The sequence below is a fragment of the Vanrija albida genome (assembly GCF_041260175.1).
Source record: "Vanrija albida strain AlHP1 chromosome Unknown contig_7, whole genome shotgun sequence".
NCBI lineage: Eukaryota > Fungi > Basidiomycota > Tremellomycetes > Trichosporonales > Trichosporonaceae > Vanrija > Vanrija albida.
In genome coordinates this window covers 1,648,430-1,661,774 of record NW_027191426.1, presented here as the reverse complement: position 1 = coordinate 1,661,774, position 13,345 = coordinate 1,648,430, and the positions used below count along the sequence as shown (strand labels likewise).

Here is a 13,345-nt window from a genome sequence, read left to right as displayed (position 1 = left end):
CATCCCACGCGAGCGACTCGGATTTCTAATTTCGCCCTCGCGTCAACAAGTTGCCATCACCCACCCACCCCGCCATGTCGACACAGGGCCCGCCAGCAGACGCAAAGCAGGCGCAAGCGGCCGCGCTGCACGAGATCGAGGCGGCGCAGCGGCGCAAGCGCGCGCTGGATATGAGCTTGGTACGTGCGGCGAGCGCGCAGCGTGAGCCGTGGGCGGCCTGCGTGCGCTGCGCGGCACGGCGTTGGGTGGCGAATGTGCCCGCTCCCCCCTCCCCACGACAAAGCTGACACCACGCCCCAGGCCAACCTCGAGGCCACGATCTACGCCGCCGAGGCCTCGTACCTCGACGACACGGCGGCCTCGGGCAACATCCTCAAGGGCTTCGACAGCTACCTCAAGCCGCCGGCGCCGAGCGGGTACACGAAGCGCAAGGCCGAGGTCGGGGCCGAGGAGAGGCTGTTCTCGGGCAGCAGTGTGCAGTTCCAGCAGGTGAGCTGCCGCATACCGCGAGCGCAGCGAGCGGCGGGCGGCGGGCGGCCTGCGGCGACGGCCAGACTGGGCGCTGTTTGGACGTCCCCGCCGCCGCTGCTGGAGGGCCGACTCACACACGCTGACTCACGCAGCAGTAACCCACGCCTTTGTCTCACCACACCTCTCCACGTCGCGCGACCACACCTGAGCACCTCACATTCCTCCAGATCCGCACGACGCCCGCGCGCCCCTCCCCCCGCTCCATTTTGGGTCTCTTCTCTCTTCTCTCTGTATCTCGCACCACGGCCCGGCGCACACCCGCCGCCCGCCCGCCTCTCACCAATGCATCTAGCCGCACCGCGCACACACCTCTATATATGCCCATGTACACACTTCTCACTGCTGCCTCGCCCCTCCCTACTTGACGTACCACCCGCCGACCAGGCCCATGGCCTGCTCGTCGCCGCGGGCAACCACCTCCCCCTCCGCCCCGCCCACCACATCCCCCACCATCTCCCACGGATCCCGCCCTCCGCCCCATTTGAGCAGCTTGTTCTTGAGCACGTCGCCGCCGTCGCGGCTCAGCGCGTCGCCCGTGAACAGCGTCTCGAACACCTTGCCCGCGATCGCGCGGTCAAACAGGTACGAGTAGTAGGTCGCGCCATAGCCGTGCAGGTGGCCAAACTGGGTCTGCCACGCCGTGCCCTCGACCGCTGGGATAACGCCGACGCGGTTCTGCAGCGCGTTGTGCACCGCCGTCGAGTCGACCGCCTCGCCCGGCGCGAGCGAGTGGTACTGCTGGTCGAGCATGGCCATGACAATTTGTCCGTGCGTTTCCAGCGCCGCCAGGCTCTGCTGCAGGCTGCGGTGTGCGGCCAGCAACCTCGGCGGCAGCGGCGCATCCGTGGCGTAGTGTCGCGCAAAGAGGCTCAGGACGTCGGGCGAGGACACAAAGTGCTCCATGAGAATCGAGGGCAGCTCGACAAAGTCGGTCGCACAGCGTGTTCCCGACACATTGTGGTACTCTGTCCGCCCGATCATCGCTGCCCGTCAGCGACGCCCGCCCACCCCTTCACTCACAGTGCATCGCATGCCCCATCTCGTGGAAGAGCGTCTCGACCTCGTGCCAGCCGAGCAGGGCCGGGCGGTCGCGCTCGACGGTGCCAAAGTCGGTGGTGAGCACCACAATCGGGAGCTGGTACCGCCCCTCGCGGCCCGGGATGGCGTCGCCAGCCGTCTCGAGCCCCGGGCCGACGGCCGCGTCCCACCCGTCCGGCAGGCCGTCGCCGCGCAGGTCGTCGTCGTCGACCCGGCGCGAGCACCGCACAGTGTAGTGCGCGGCGCCGGACGCCGGCTTGCCCTCACGCGAGAACAGGTCGCAGTAGATCACGCCGATGACGCCCTCGCTCTCGTCGACCACGTCGAGCCGGCGCACGCTCGGGTGCCACACCTCGCCCGGGGCCACCGGCGCCGGGCGGAAGGTGATGCCGTAGAGCCGCGAGAAGAGCCTCGACAGTCCGCGCATGACCGTCCCAGTAGAAAAGTACGGCGCCAGCGGCTCCAACGTCGATGGCGCCAGGCTCGAGATGTACCGCTCCGTAAAGATATCCCTGTCCCACGCGTACAGCGGCTGGAGCTTTGCCCTCTCCGGGTCGCCGGCGACCTCGATGCCCGTGATGCTCGCGCTCTTGATCGCCTGGAGGGTCGCGACATCACTCAGCGCCGCGGCGCGGTGGTGCTCTGCCAGGCTCTCGAGGAACCCGCGTACGTTCTCGGGCGTCTTGGCCATCTTGTCGACGAGCGCGACCTCTGCCCAGCTCTGTTTTCCCAGCACGCCGGCGAGCTCTGCGCGCTGCGCCAGCATCTCCTCGAGCACGCCGACGCGCTCGGGGTCCGCGCGCGCATTCCCAACGTACACGAGGCGCCGGGCCTCGCCGTCGCGCGCGTACCGCGCAATCATCTGCGCCTCCCAGCTGCCAGGAGCCACGAGCGCCGCGCCGCGCCACGTCCGCCTCAGCGTGTTGTAGAACTGGGGGCCGAGGCTGTCGAGCGCCTTCTCCGGGTCGGGGATCTCGATCGGCGGGCCAGGCGCCGTCCCCGCGCTCGCCGAGGAAAGAAACCTCCTTCCGAGCGTCATCAAGCTGTCGCTCAGCTCGACGAAGCGAGCGCGCACATCCGGCGCAAGGTCGATCCCGCTCTTCTCAAAGTCGCGCAGGAACGTGAGCGCCACCTGCGTCTCCGCGTGGCTCAGCGGCGGGCTGTGCGGCGCGGCCAGCGTCGCGACCAGCGCGTCAAACAGCCCGCGGCTAGTGTTCAGCTCGTTCATGTAGCTGCACAGCGCCTCGTACGTCTCGTCGGCGGCCGCGACCCACGCGGGGTCGGGGTGCGCGTTGCGCACGAGCTCGCACATGTCGATGACGCCGCACAGCAGGTCGCTCAGCCGGTCCAGGTTCTTGACGACGAGGCGGAGCTCGCGGCCCGAGGGGTCGTCGCCGGCGCGCGCGATGCGGTCGACGATCGCGCGCGCGTGCGCCAGCGTCCGGTCAGTCAGCGGGCCTAGCGCCTCGGGGCTAGTGAGGACAGGGTAGCCGAACAGCCCGGAAGGGGACGACGTGCCGGGCGCGTACGTGCTGTCGTCGAACAGGTGCCGCACGTCGCTGTCGGGCGCAACGGCGCTGCTGATGGGGAAGACGGGCGCGGGCTTGGCCGCCGCCGCGGCCAGGTTGCCGAGCGGGGAGGAAGTCGAGAGCGGTCGGCGCGCTAGCGGGGGTGCGGCACGCGCCAGCCCGGCGGCCGGCGCCGGGCGCATGGCGACACGCGCCCGCAGCAGCTGTCGTAGCCCTCGCGATGTCGAGGCAATGTTTTGGGGTATCATGATGGGATATGTGCAAGTCCAAGACTGGTGTCCCGGCTTTGGTCCGTCTGGCACTACTTTGGTCCGATTGACCCGAGTGGCGAAAACGCAAAGTGGAGGTAGTCACCCTCGCCCCCTCCGGCTCCCCGGGCTCCTGCTCAACCCATGCATTGGCTTATAGACTGTGTATGATGATGATAGAGATATGGCTGGATGCACTTCAGTCGTTTCGTTGTACGCCACTACTCTACGCCGTGACCTTTGCCTTGTCGTCCTTGGCCTCCTTTCCCCCTCCGCGGCCTCCACTCCCCCGCTGCCCTCGCGGCTTTCGCGCCTCACCCGGAGTCCGGCCGTTCGCAGCCCCGCTCGCTGGGTTGCCACTGCCGTTGGCCGGCTTGGGCGCCGGAGCACTGCCATTGCCATTGGCCTTGGGACCACCGTTCCCGTTCGCCTTTGGTGCACCTTCCTCAGCCCCATTGCTGCCGTTCGAGTCGCGGCCACCCTGCTTGCCGCCGCGACCGCGCCCACGGCCACCGGTGCCGGCCGCACGAGCAGCGTCACGCGCGTCCGGGTTGTCGCCGTTGGCTGGAGCATCGGAGGCACCACCGCGCCCGCCACGTTTCGCGACACGCGTCTGCTGTTGCCCACCCCGGCCACGGCCACGACTGCTGTTCGCAGCGGCGGCGCCTTGTTGCGAGCCCGACACGCCGCTCGCCGCCTTCTGCCTCGCCTCCTCCTCCTGCCACCAGCGCAAGAAGTTTTCCTCCTCCTTGGCAGCAGCCTTGGAAGCGCTCTCCTCCTTGAGGATCTGCGTGAAGCTCTTCGGTGCTCTGGCCGTCGTCTTCTCAGCGGCCAGCCGCTCTTCTTGCTGGATAGCCAGCAACGAGAACGCAGGGAGGCTAGAAGCTGCGGGCGACGTACTTGGCGCGCCGACGGTCGGTTGTGGCGCCGCATACGTTGTCGGCGTCGCCCATGCGGCACCGCCTGCCGCCCGCCGTGTCGTCGCCGTGGCTGTCGCCGCCTGCATCTTGACCGGCGCGATGAGGTTGCGCTGAGGTGCGGGTGACGCCTGCGACCCAGGCGCACGAGCCAGTGCCGAGCTCGCTGCCGGTGACGCAGCCTGCTGGCCTTGGATGCCCGTGAGCGATGCCCTCCGCGCATCGATCGGGCGCCAAGGCGAACCCGAGGAACCCGGTGTCGATGCTCGTGGCGGGCCGGCCGGTGTCATCCGTGGTGACGAGCCAAGTGATGGTGACGAGCCCAGCTTGGACGCAGGTGTGGTAGGAACCGCGGGTCTCTTCGTCGCCGCGGCCTCCGCCATGATACTCCGCAAGTCGACCCTGCATGTTAGAACTGCCATCTCACACCAACTTACTTCTCCGACTCCACCGTCCGAGACTTCCACACCGCGCCCTTGCTCCCGCCAGCTGAGCTGCTCGGTAAGTTGAGCGGGGTAATCGGCCGCGTGTTGGGAGTGGCTGCTCCCCGCGCGCCGGGCGATGGTCCCAGAGCCGGTGACGACGACAGCACTGGCTCGTCGTCCATGATGAAGATGTCATCGACCGCAGTCGACGGCTGCAGAGGCTTCAGGTCCGGCGTTCCCAGAGGCGATTTTGGTGGCCGCCTGTGGATTTGAGACATGGACGTCGTATCGGCCGGCGAGATGCGCGGCGATTTCGGCTTCCATCTCTGTGGAACGCGAATTCGGGGCGTAGGGATATCCTGGACCGCAAGCCACTCGCGGTGCTTCGCCATGAGGTCGTCGACGAGCAGACCAGTTCGGGGCACAAGGGCCTTGTCCCGCTGCTTCGCCGCGATCACGCCGCACAGATCCTTCATGACGTCCTCGTCCATGTCGTCGAGTAATCCACTTTCCAGCATGGTCTCCATGGACGCAATGATGTAGTCGAAGATGCTGAGCTTGAGCGTCGTCGCCTGGTAGAACGATGCCTCGACCGCCAGCGCCGCCGCGTTGTACGGGTTGCAGTGTCGCGCGATGACCCGCGAGCAAACGAGGATCAGCCGGTCCATTAGCAGCTCTGTCGCGGCCGCCATGACCTCGAAGACAAAGTCCAAGAACTCGTCGAGCGTCTCCTGGTGGAGGTAATCGAAGAGGTCGTCCTCGACGCCCTCGTGGATGAACTTGAACACGAGGTTCATTGGTCTCCAGCGGAGGTGTGGCATGTCGATCACAGCCTTGCCGTTCTCGTCGCGCTCGAACGCCCATTCGCCATCGGCGAACATGGACTCGAAGAAGGGGCAACGCGCACGGAGCAGAACCGACTGACACGCAACATTGCGGTCTGCAAGTGAGACGATCACGTCGCAGAGGTCGGAAGGTGGGGCCGACGTCTGCTCGAAGAATGTGGCGAGGTCGGGGGCCAGCGTCTTCTGCGCGATGGGCGCTTTTGACAGCAGCTGGAGGACAGGGGCGAGGGGAGCGAGTTCAAGACCGTCGGCAAACCGACGCAAGTCCGCCTTGATCTCTCCAATAGGCAGCTTGAGACCCTTGAACTTGTCCTGGAGGATGTGGGCGACCCGCGAGTCCCACACTGCGGCAATGCTGTCCGAGTAGATGAACTGAAGGAGGAGAAGGGCGACGAGGGGGTGGCAAGCATCGAGTTCGAGGGTCGCACCAGTTTGGTCCTTGCCCAGCGTGATGCCGTCGACTTGACCACCAGAGAGGGCGCGTGCGAAGACTGGCGTTCGGAGGCATAGCAGGACGCTATGTGCTGGGATGGCGTATTCGCCAACAACCAGCTTAACATCGCTGCCGAGCAAAGGCTGGCCCCAGGCGAACAATGAGTCGCCACTTGTCCTCTGCCATCGTTCCAGGATCTGGCACATTGAGATGGCCATGGTGATGTCCTGGGCGACCGAGTTGTACCCGTCATCCTCGTCGTCGTCCGTGGGCTTTGCGGCCGTCTGGTGGCGCTCAAAGTCCTCATCCGTCATCTGATGTTCGAATCTCCTGAAGTGGGGCTGCAAGAGGAACAAGTCTTCCTCTAGCGTCTTGCCCTTGTACTCGATGGGCGTCGGCTTGGCGTCCACGCGAACAGCCGCGAACGCGCCCGACTCGTTGCAGGCGACTTTGGTGATCCGCTGCAAGTATGGCACACGCTTGAACTTGAGTCCAGAGCCAGCTTTCACCCGCTGCCGAACAAACACATGTCCAGACGCCGTGGACACGATCAGAGTACCATCCGAGCCGAGCGCAAGATCCCTCACTGCCGTGAAGTTCTTGCGGAGTGCCCACTGGATCTGAGGCTTGACCGTGACATAACGATCACGCGCGTCCTTCGTCGCCTCTTCGGATGGGTGGGGCAGCTGGAATGTGCAGACATCGCCCTTCTTCGACAGCGTCGCAAAGGTCTGGCCACACGAGGTCACCTTGCAGATGTCGGGGTCCAAGGTGACTTGGCCTGGGTTTTTGGGAGCCTTGAGGGACCGCTGGGGGCCGCCAAAGTTGATCTTGAAGTTTGTATCATGGTGGAAGCACAGCACTTCAAACGAATCCAGAAGACAAAGCATGGCAAAGTCGGAGAGGGCGACATCAATGACGGGCTGGGAGATGGCCGTCACCTTGCGAGGGTTCACCTGGACCGGGTTGGCAGCTTTCTCGTAGCCAAGGTGTCCAAGGTTGGTACCCCACGTCCAGACGGCATCCGCCGTCCAGCACGCACTCGACATGCGGCCGGCAGCCACACCGCGAACCCACTCCTTCTTCAGAGGGCCAACGATGCGCTTCGGCTGGGCCTGGACAAGCTCATCTCCCTCCTTGGCGAAGGGGTTGGGAACCTCGGGTGCTTCGATCGCGTAGCCGAGCTGCGCGAACCGGTTGTTGCCCCATGAGAGGATGTATCCGCCCGAAGTGAGTGCCAGAGTGTGGTCTTGCCCAAGTGCAGTTGCCACGATTGAGTGTTGCAGATCGGGGAGGGGGAGGAGGGACAACTGCGAGTGGACACTTCGTCCGAGACTGGGTGGGTTAGCTTCGAAACTCGGTATTGAACCCACCGTCCACCGGACCCAAAGCCCGACAAGCTGAGATTGCCCCGCGCCTCGCTCGTCACGACGGCCGTGTGCAGCCTCGCCATCTTGGCTTCCTTGATGCCAACATGGAAAAACCGCTGCGTCGGGTCGGGGTTGTCGCTAGCCTGGCGCTGGGTGAGGAGATTGATTCTGTCCGGGAACGCCTTGTCCGTCGAATCGCCTGTTCCGAGGGCAAAGTTGCCTAGGAGGTAAGCAAACAATAGACGCCCAGTACTTACGGTTGACGCCCCAGACATACAGATCGGTGCCATCGACGTTGGTCGGCGGGTTTGTCTGCAGGTCAGCGTCGCCCCCGGCATCTGTCACCCACCCCGTCAACCGTCCCGTTGTAGAGGTCGAACGCGGTCAATCCCTCGCCGTCCTTGATCGAGATGTCGGTATCGCTCCTCGCAAGCAGGTCACGCGCGGCCCGGATGTTGCCGGCGTACAGTGCGCGGTGGAGGGCCGTGTACCCCGACTCGTAGTCCTGCAGGTTGACCGACAGGTTCGGGCTCCTCAAAAGAATGGTGAAGAACGTGTATGCCTGTGGTGTGAGGGTCGATGCCGCTAGGTGGAGCGTTCTGCGAAGCGTCAGCAATCTTCTCAGCCTCACAAGCCATGCAGGCGACGACGAAGGCCCGGTGGCCAACGGCCCCGACTCACGTCCTCCCGAGGGCATCGCGCTCATTTGGGTCGGCCTTGACGGGCGGGCAAGTGAAGCCGCCGGCGGACCAGCTGCGGCCACCCGACGCGCTACCGGGGTTCAGGCTCTTGCCTGTCGCTCCGTTGGCGTTGCTGCTGCTGCCGGCACCCGCTTGCGACGGCAGCGCGTGGGTAGCCGTTCCGTCCAGCTCTTGACGGAACGCCTTGACATTACCATGGTAGTAGTGTGCGTGGAGGTTGGGCATGCGATGTTGCGGGTCTCAGAGACGCGCAAGAACAGCGGGACAGGCCAACGAGCTCGGTGCTGTTGGTACGTGTCTCGCTCTTGCGGCGTTCCGGAGGAGGTGCAGCGCGACGATGAAAACGGCGAGCTGCTGAGCGGCGATGGTTATCGGGACCGAGGAAACCGAGTCGATAGAGGTCGGTGGGCGGTTGAGTAAGCCGATGTGCTTTGTCGCGTCGAACAGAGCAGAGTAGGATGGGAGTAGGTGCCGTCTTGTCGAGGGCTATGTACCCGATGGGTGTAAACAACACGGGGTGCGATGGAATGAACGTGTCGGCGGCGGCGGCGGTAATGACGGCGACGCGATAAGTGAGTGGTGACCCACCAAATTGAGCAGAGTGTGCCGTGCCGCCCGCGCCGCCAGCCGCCGCTGGCCGCCAAACAGCGCGCCGGTTACAAACGTTTCAAACTCGAGTGGAGGGTGCATGACCCAAGCAAGGCACAACATTCTCAGACCAACAACAAACTAGTACATCGTCATACGTATGCAATGTGAGGGAGAGAGCGAGGAGAGAGCTGAGAGACTGGTCGATGTGGAGCTCTGCCTTGCCTTGCTCCATGCATGACGAGGCGCCTGATTGTGGCAGTTGACTGTTCGGGTCGGCCCCAGGCCGCCAGCAGCCTCCATGGATGGTATCCGCCGGGCATCTCCCTCCCTCCCTCCACATACACATGGTCCATACTCGCTACAAACAATACATCACACTAAGCCGTCGCCTCGGTCTTCTGCTCAAACTTCTTCTTCATCTCAAAGTAGTTGGTGTGCAGGCCGCACTCCGACTTGGCCTTGCCCTGCCACCGTCCAGAGCGCTCGCCGGCGTCGCTCGCCGCGTTGGGGTCGGGCAAAGCTGTCGAGTGCCAGTCACCGATCGACTTGTAGCCCTTGTCGAGCAGAGGGTTGTAAGGGACACCCCTGTGATGTCAGCCACGCTTCATGGGGTAGGCGGAGGGAGGCAGACCGCGGGCGTCATTGCGCAGCCGCCCGAGTCCCCGTAGCCACACTCACTCATTGTCAACATAGTCCTTGACCTCCTTGAACGACCAAGTGATGAGCGGGTTGACCTTGAGCAGACCGCGCTCGTCCACCTCGAGCACCTTGAGGTCGGCGCGGTCGGCGCCCTGGCTCCGTCTCCGGCCGGTGATGACGGCGCGCACCCCGAGCTCCTTGTACGCGCGGGCCGCGGGCTCGACCTTGACGAGGTAGTCGTAGCTCGCCTCGTCCTTCTCCCACAGCTTGTCGCCGTACTTGGCGGCAAACTCGTCGGCGGTGGCCACGGCGGGTGGCGTGTACGTGTGCAGCGGGGCGAGGTACGTGTCGGATGCGGTCTGCGCGAGCTCCTTGGTCTCGGGGAAGTGGTGCAGCGTGTCGAGGAAGATGAGGGGGACGAGGTGCGTCTCCTCGCGGTCGAGCGAGATCTTGGAGATCATGTCGAGGGCAGCGAGGCCGGTGCTGCGCGTCAGCCTGAGGTCCAAGGTCCGCTGACTCACAGGCCGAACGCGGTGGTCTGGTACAGCCCATCGACGTTGTCAATGGCCCAGGTGAGGACCTCTTGAGGTGTCTTGCCGTCGAGCTGCTTGTTGAACTCGTCGATCTGGGCGGGGGTGTACTGCGGCGTGAGGCGGTCTTCGTCCGACATGGTGGTGGTGGAGGAAGGGGGAGGAGGGGGACGGTGAACTGGGGATGTTTTCCTCGGTGAGGGGTGCTTTTAGTAGAAGCGTGTGAGCGAGAGAGACGTTGCTACGCCTTGTTGAGGAGCAGACGAGATATGTTTGTCATCAGCAGTCTCATGCTCGTCCTCGTCGCTACCTCGTTCTTCGTGGTTGTCCTCTTCATCCTCATCACACCATCGCGCAATCGTCGTCATGTCTGGAATTCTACGAGTGGAGGTCAGCTCACGAATCAGCAAGGCAATTTGGTCCCGCGGAGTGGTCACGTGATATCCAGGTGCCGAACATGCTCGCAAGTGGCCGAATCGCGGGATCAAAATGTTGCGCGTTGACGCGTGGCGGAGTAGTTATGCTCCACGTCGGTGGCTCGAGTGCACGAGTGTGTGATGTGACGGCAACCCCGACAGACAGCCCGGCGCCGTCCCGCAGTGCCAAGGCAAGGACCAAAAGTCAAGTCGTCGACGTGTTGACCCCTCTCGACTCCTTGTGTTACTTATATCCACATCGCACCCGCCGTTTGGGCGACACAACACAGTCCAAAATGAGGCTCACACGCAGTCTCCTGCTCATCGTGGCCCTCCTGCTCCCAGCAGTGCAGGCAGCCCTCCTCGCCATCGACTACGGAGCAGAGTTTACAAAACTCTCCCTCGTAAAGCCTGGCCACCCATTCGACGTTCTCCTCGACCGCGACTCGAAGCGCAAAATCAGCTCGGTCGTGAGCTGGAAGCGCGATGAGCGCGTGTTTGGCCAGGAGGCCAAGATGTCGGTGAGTGCATCGCGGGGGAAGGCGGAGCGGTGGAGGGGTGGGTGGCGCCGAGATCGTGGACGTGCCGCAAGCAGGGTGGGCGAAAGTCCGTCTGCGAGAGGAACGAGTAGCGGAGGACGGGATGGTGGGCGAGCGAGATATAGGCCTCGCACGTCGTGGAGAACGCGCCGCCTTCCCAACAACAACCGCAGCTTGCTCTAACACCCCACAGTCCGTCCGTTTCCCGGAGACAAACTACCCCTACGTCAAGCACCTGCTCGCCTCCGAGTCGACCCCGCAGCTGCCAATCTTCCCCCAGCCCCCCGTCGTGAACAAGGACGGCGCCCTCATCTTCCCCCACCCCAAGTCGCCCTCCCACATCTCGCCCCGGCCCGAATCGCACAAGGAGGTCTGGACACCGACAGCGCTCCTCGCCCACCAGATCGCGTACTACCGCGGCCTGGCCGAGGAGGCCGCCGAGGAGAGCATCACGCAGGTCGTCGTCACGGTCCCCGCGAGGTGGACGCAGGCCCAGCGCCGCGCGTACCGCGATGCTCTCGAGCTCCAGGGCCTCACCTGCCTCGCCATGATCGGTGACGGAACCGGTGTCGGCCTGAACTACGCCATGACTCGCACGTTCCCCAACTACAACGTTGAGACTGGCGAGGGCGAGCGCGAGATTCACGTCGTGTACGACTCGGGCGCGCTGTCGACCTCGGCGACCGTCCTGTCGTTCTACCAGACCTCATATGCGCCGTCGCCCAAGTCCAAGATGCTGATCAACACGACCCACATCGACGTGCTCGGCGTTGGAGCCCTTGACATTGGCGGTCTCCACCTCGACATCGCTGTGCGCGACCTCATCATCGACAAGTTCATCGCCAAGACGGGCCGCAAGGAGGTCAAGAACGATGCCCGCGCCATCGCCAAGTTCACCAAGGAGGCTGTCCGTACCAAGAGCATCCTCAGCGCCAACCAGGAGGCCCTGATTTCCATCGAGTCGGTGTATGACGACATTGACTTCCGGTCGTCCATCACGCGCGCCGAGCTTGAGAAGGCGTTCGCTACCGAGAAGAAGCAGTTCCTCACTCCCCTCCGCGACGCTCTCAAGGCGGCTGGCGTCTCGTTCAACGACGTCAAGTCGGTCATCCTGTTCGGCGGTAACACCCGTGTGCCGTTTGTTCAGAAGGCCGTCAAGTCGAGCCTCCCGTCCGAGGACCTCATTGCGAAGAACGTCAACAGTGATGAGGCCGCCGTCCTTGGTGCCGCCTTCTACGGTGCGGGTCTCACGCGCCAGTTCAAGATGAAGCAGATTGAGATCCTCGAGCGCAGCGTGTACGACATCTCGATCAAGGGCGGCGAGGTCGTCTTCCCCGTCGGCACCAAGCTTGGCGAGCGCAAGTCGCTCCTCCTTGCCCCCAAGGACGAGATCACGCTCGAGTTCACCCAGTCTGGCGAGCCCATCTCGGTTGCCACCGTTCTCGACATCAAGGACGCACTCGCCAACTTCACCGCCCCCTCGCCCGTCGTCAACGTCACTCTCCGCCTTGACGCCCGCGGTCTCTTCAGCGTTGCCAACGCTGCGCTCGTTTCCAACGAGACTGAGGCGGTTGCTAACGGCGGCGTGGCGGGCGCCCTTAAGGGCCTGTTTGGCAAGAAGGAGGAGTCGACCTCCGAGGCCACCGAGACGGACGCTGCCGACGCCGACGAGTCTGCGGCTGCCGAGAACAAGACCGAGACGGCGCCCGCCAAGAAGCCCCGCGTCGCCCTCAAGGTCCGCGAGAAGGCCGTTGGCTTCAAGCCGCTCACCAAGGAGGAGAAGCGCGTGACCAGGGAGCGTCTTTCGTCGATTGCGACCTTTGAGGCGGCCATGAAGGCCCGCGCCGAGGCTCGCAACATGCTTGAGGGCTACCTGTACCGCCTGCAGAACCTGCTGTCGGACGATGCGGAAAACCGTGCTCTCCACGAGTTCGCCAAGCCTGCCGAGCGCAGCACGCTGTCCAAGCTCGTCGAGGAGACGTTCGAGTGGCTCCACGACCATGCCGACGACGCCGATGTCAAGACGCTGCTCGAGAAGCGCACGGCGCTCGAGACGATTGAGAGCCCGATTGTTGTGCGCTTCAAGGAGGCGCAGACGCGCGGCCCTGCGATCGACAACTTCCAGCAGGCCATGTTTGCCGGTCGCCACTTCCTTGTCGAGGCGCGCAAGAACCGCACGGCTGCGCTCGAGGCGGTCGCCAACGCTCCCGCGGACAAGCCGGCTGCGCCGCCCAAGTTCACCGAGGACGAGCTGGACGAGGTCAAGGTCATGCTCAAGGACTACGAGGTCTGGATGGACGGTCTCATGGAGACGCAGGTGCAGCTCGAGGAGGACAAGACTTCGGACCCTGTCATCTTCACTGCCGAGCTCGACGACCGTGGCAAGCGCCTGCAGGCGCATGTGCTGCAGCTCGAGTCCAGGAGGAATCCTCGCGCGCCCCGGCCACCCCGGCCAAGCAGCAGCACAAGCGCTGCGGCGTCGGAGGAGACTGGCAAGGCCGAGGAGAAGACCGAGGAGACGACCGGGGAGGAGAAGAAGGACGAGAAGGACAAGGCGGGTCACGACGAGCTTTAGAAGCAGTAGATAGGCGGT

At 64.4% G+C, this 13,345-nt stretch overlaps 5 protein-coding genes across 5 annotated transcripts; 2 read left to right on the top strand and 3 right to left on the bottom strand.

The window, feature by feature from the left end:
• Positions 1–74: 74 nt before the first annotated feature.
• On the top strand, positions 75–629 carry Q8F55_009104 (uncharacterized protein; the record flags this gene model as incomplete). Its single annotated transcript, XM_069357479.1, has 3 exons — positions 75–179; positions 301–489; positions 624–629. 3 exons carry the CDS (start codon positions 75–77, stop codon positions 627–629), a joined length of 300 nt encoding a protein of 99 aa, XP_069205416.1.
• A 259-nt stretch (positions 630–888) lies between these two features.
• OCT1 (Mitochondrial intermediate peptidase) lies at positions 889–3,280 on the bottom strand (the record flags this gene model as incomplete). Its single annotated transcript, XM_069357478.1, has 2 exons — positions 889–1,514; positions 1,552–3,280. The coding sequence occupies 2 exons, from the start codon at positions 3,278–3,280 to the stop codon at positions 889–891; spliced, it is 2,355 nt and encodes a 784-aa protein (XP_069205415.1).
• Positions 3,281–3,572: 292 nt separating this feature from the next.
• Q8F55_009102 (uncharacterized protein) lies at positions 3,573–8,262 on the bottom strand (the record flags this gene model as incomplete). The annotated part of the gene is made up of 6 exons (XM_069357477.1): positions 3,573–4,665; positions 4,701–7,301; positions 7,340–7,556; positions 7,594–7,648; positions 7,686–7,935; positions 8,018–8,262. 6 exons carry the CDS (start codon positions 8,260–8,262, stop codon positions 3,573–3,575), a joined length of 4,461 nt encoding a protein of 1,486 aa, XP_069205414.1.
• A 743-nt stretch (positions 8,263–9,005) lies between these two features.
• On the bottom strand, positions 9,006–9,937 carry MET16 (3'-phosphoadenylsulfate reductase; the record flags this gene model as incomplete). Its single annotated transcript, XM_069357476.1, has 3 exons — positions 9,006–9,213; positions 9,307–9,750; positions 9,789–9,937. The coding sequence occupies 3 exons, from the start codon at positions 9,935–9,937 to the stop codon at positions 9,006–9,008; spliced, it is 801 nt and encodes a 266-aa protein (XP_069205413.1).
• A 572-nt stretch (positions 9,938–10,509) lies between these two features.
• Positions 10,510–13,333, top strand: LHS1 (lumenal Hsp70 protein; the record flags this gene model as incomplete). The annotated part of the gene is made up of 2 exons (XM_069357475.1): positions 10,510–10,734; positions 10,946–13,333. 2 exons carry the CDS (start codon positions 10,510–10,512, stop codon positions 13,325–13,327), a joined length of 2,607 nt encoding a protein of 868 aa, XP_069205412.1. The 3' UTR covers positions 13,328–13,333.
• Between the last annotated feature and the right edge of the window lie 12 nt (positions 13,334–13,345).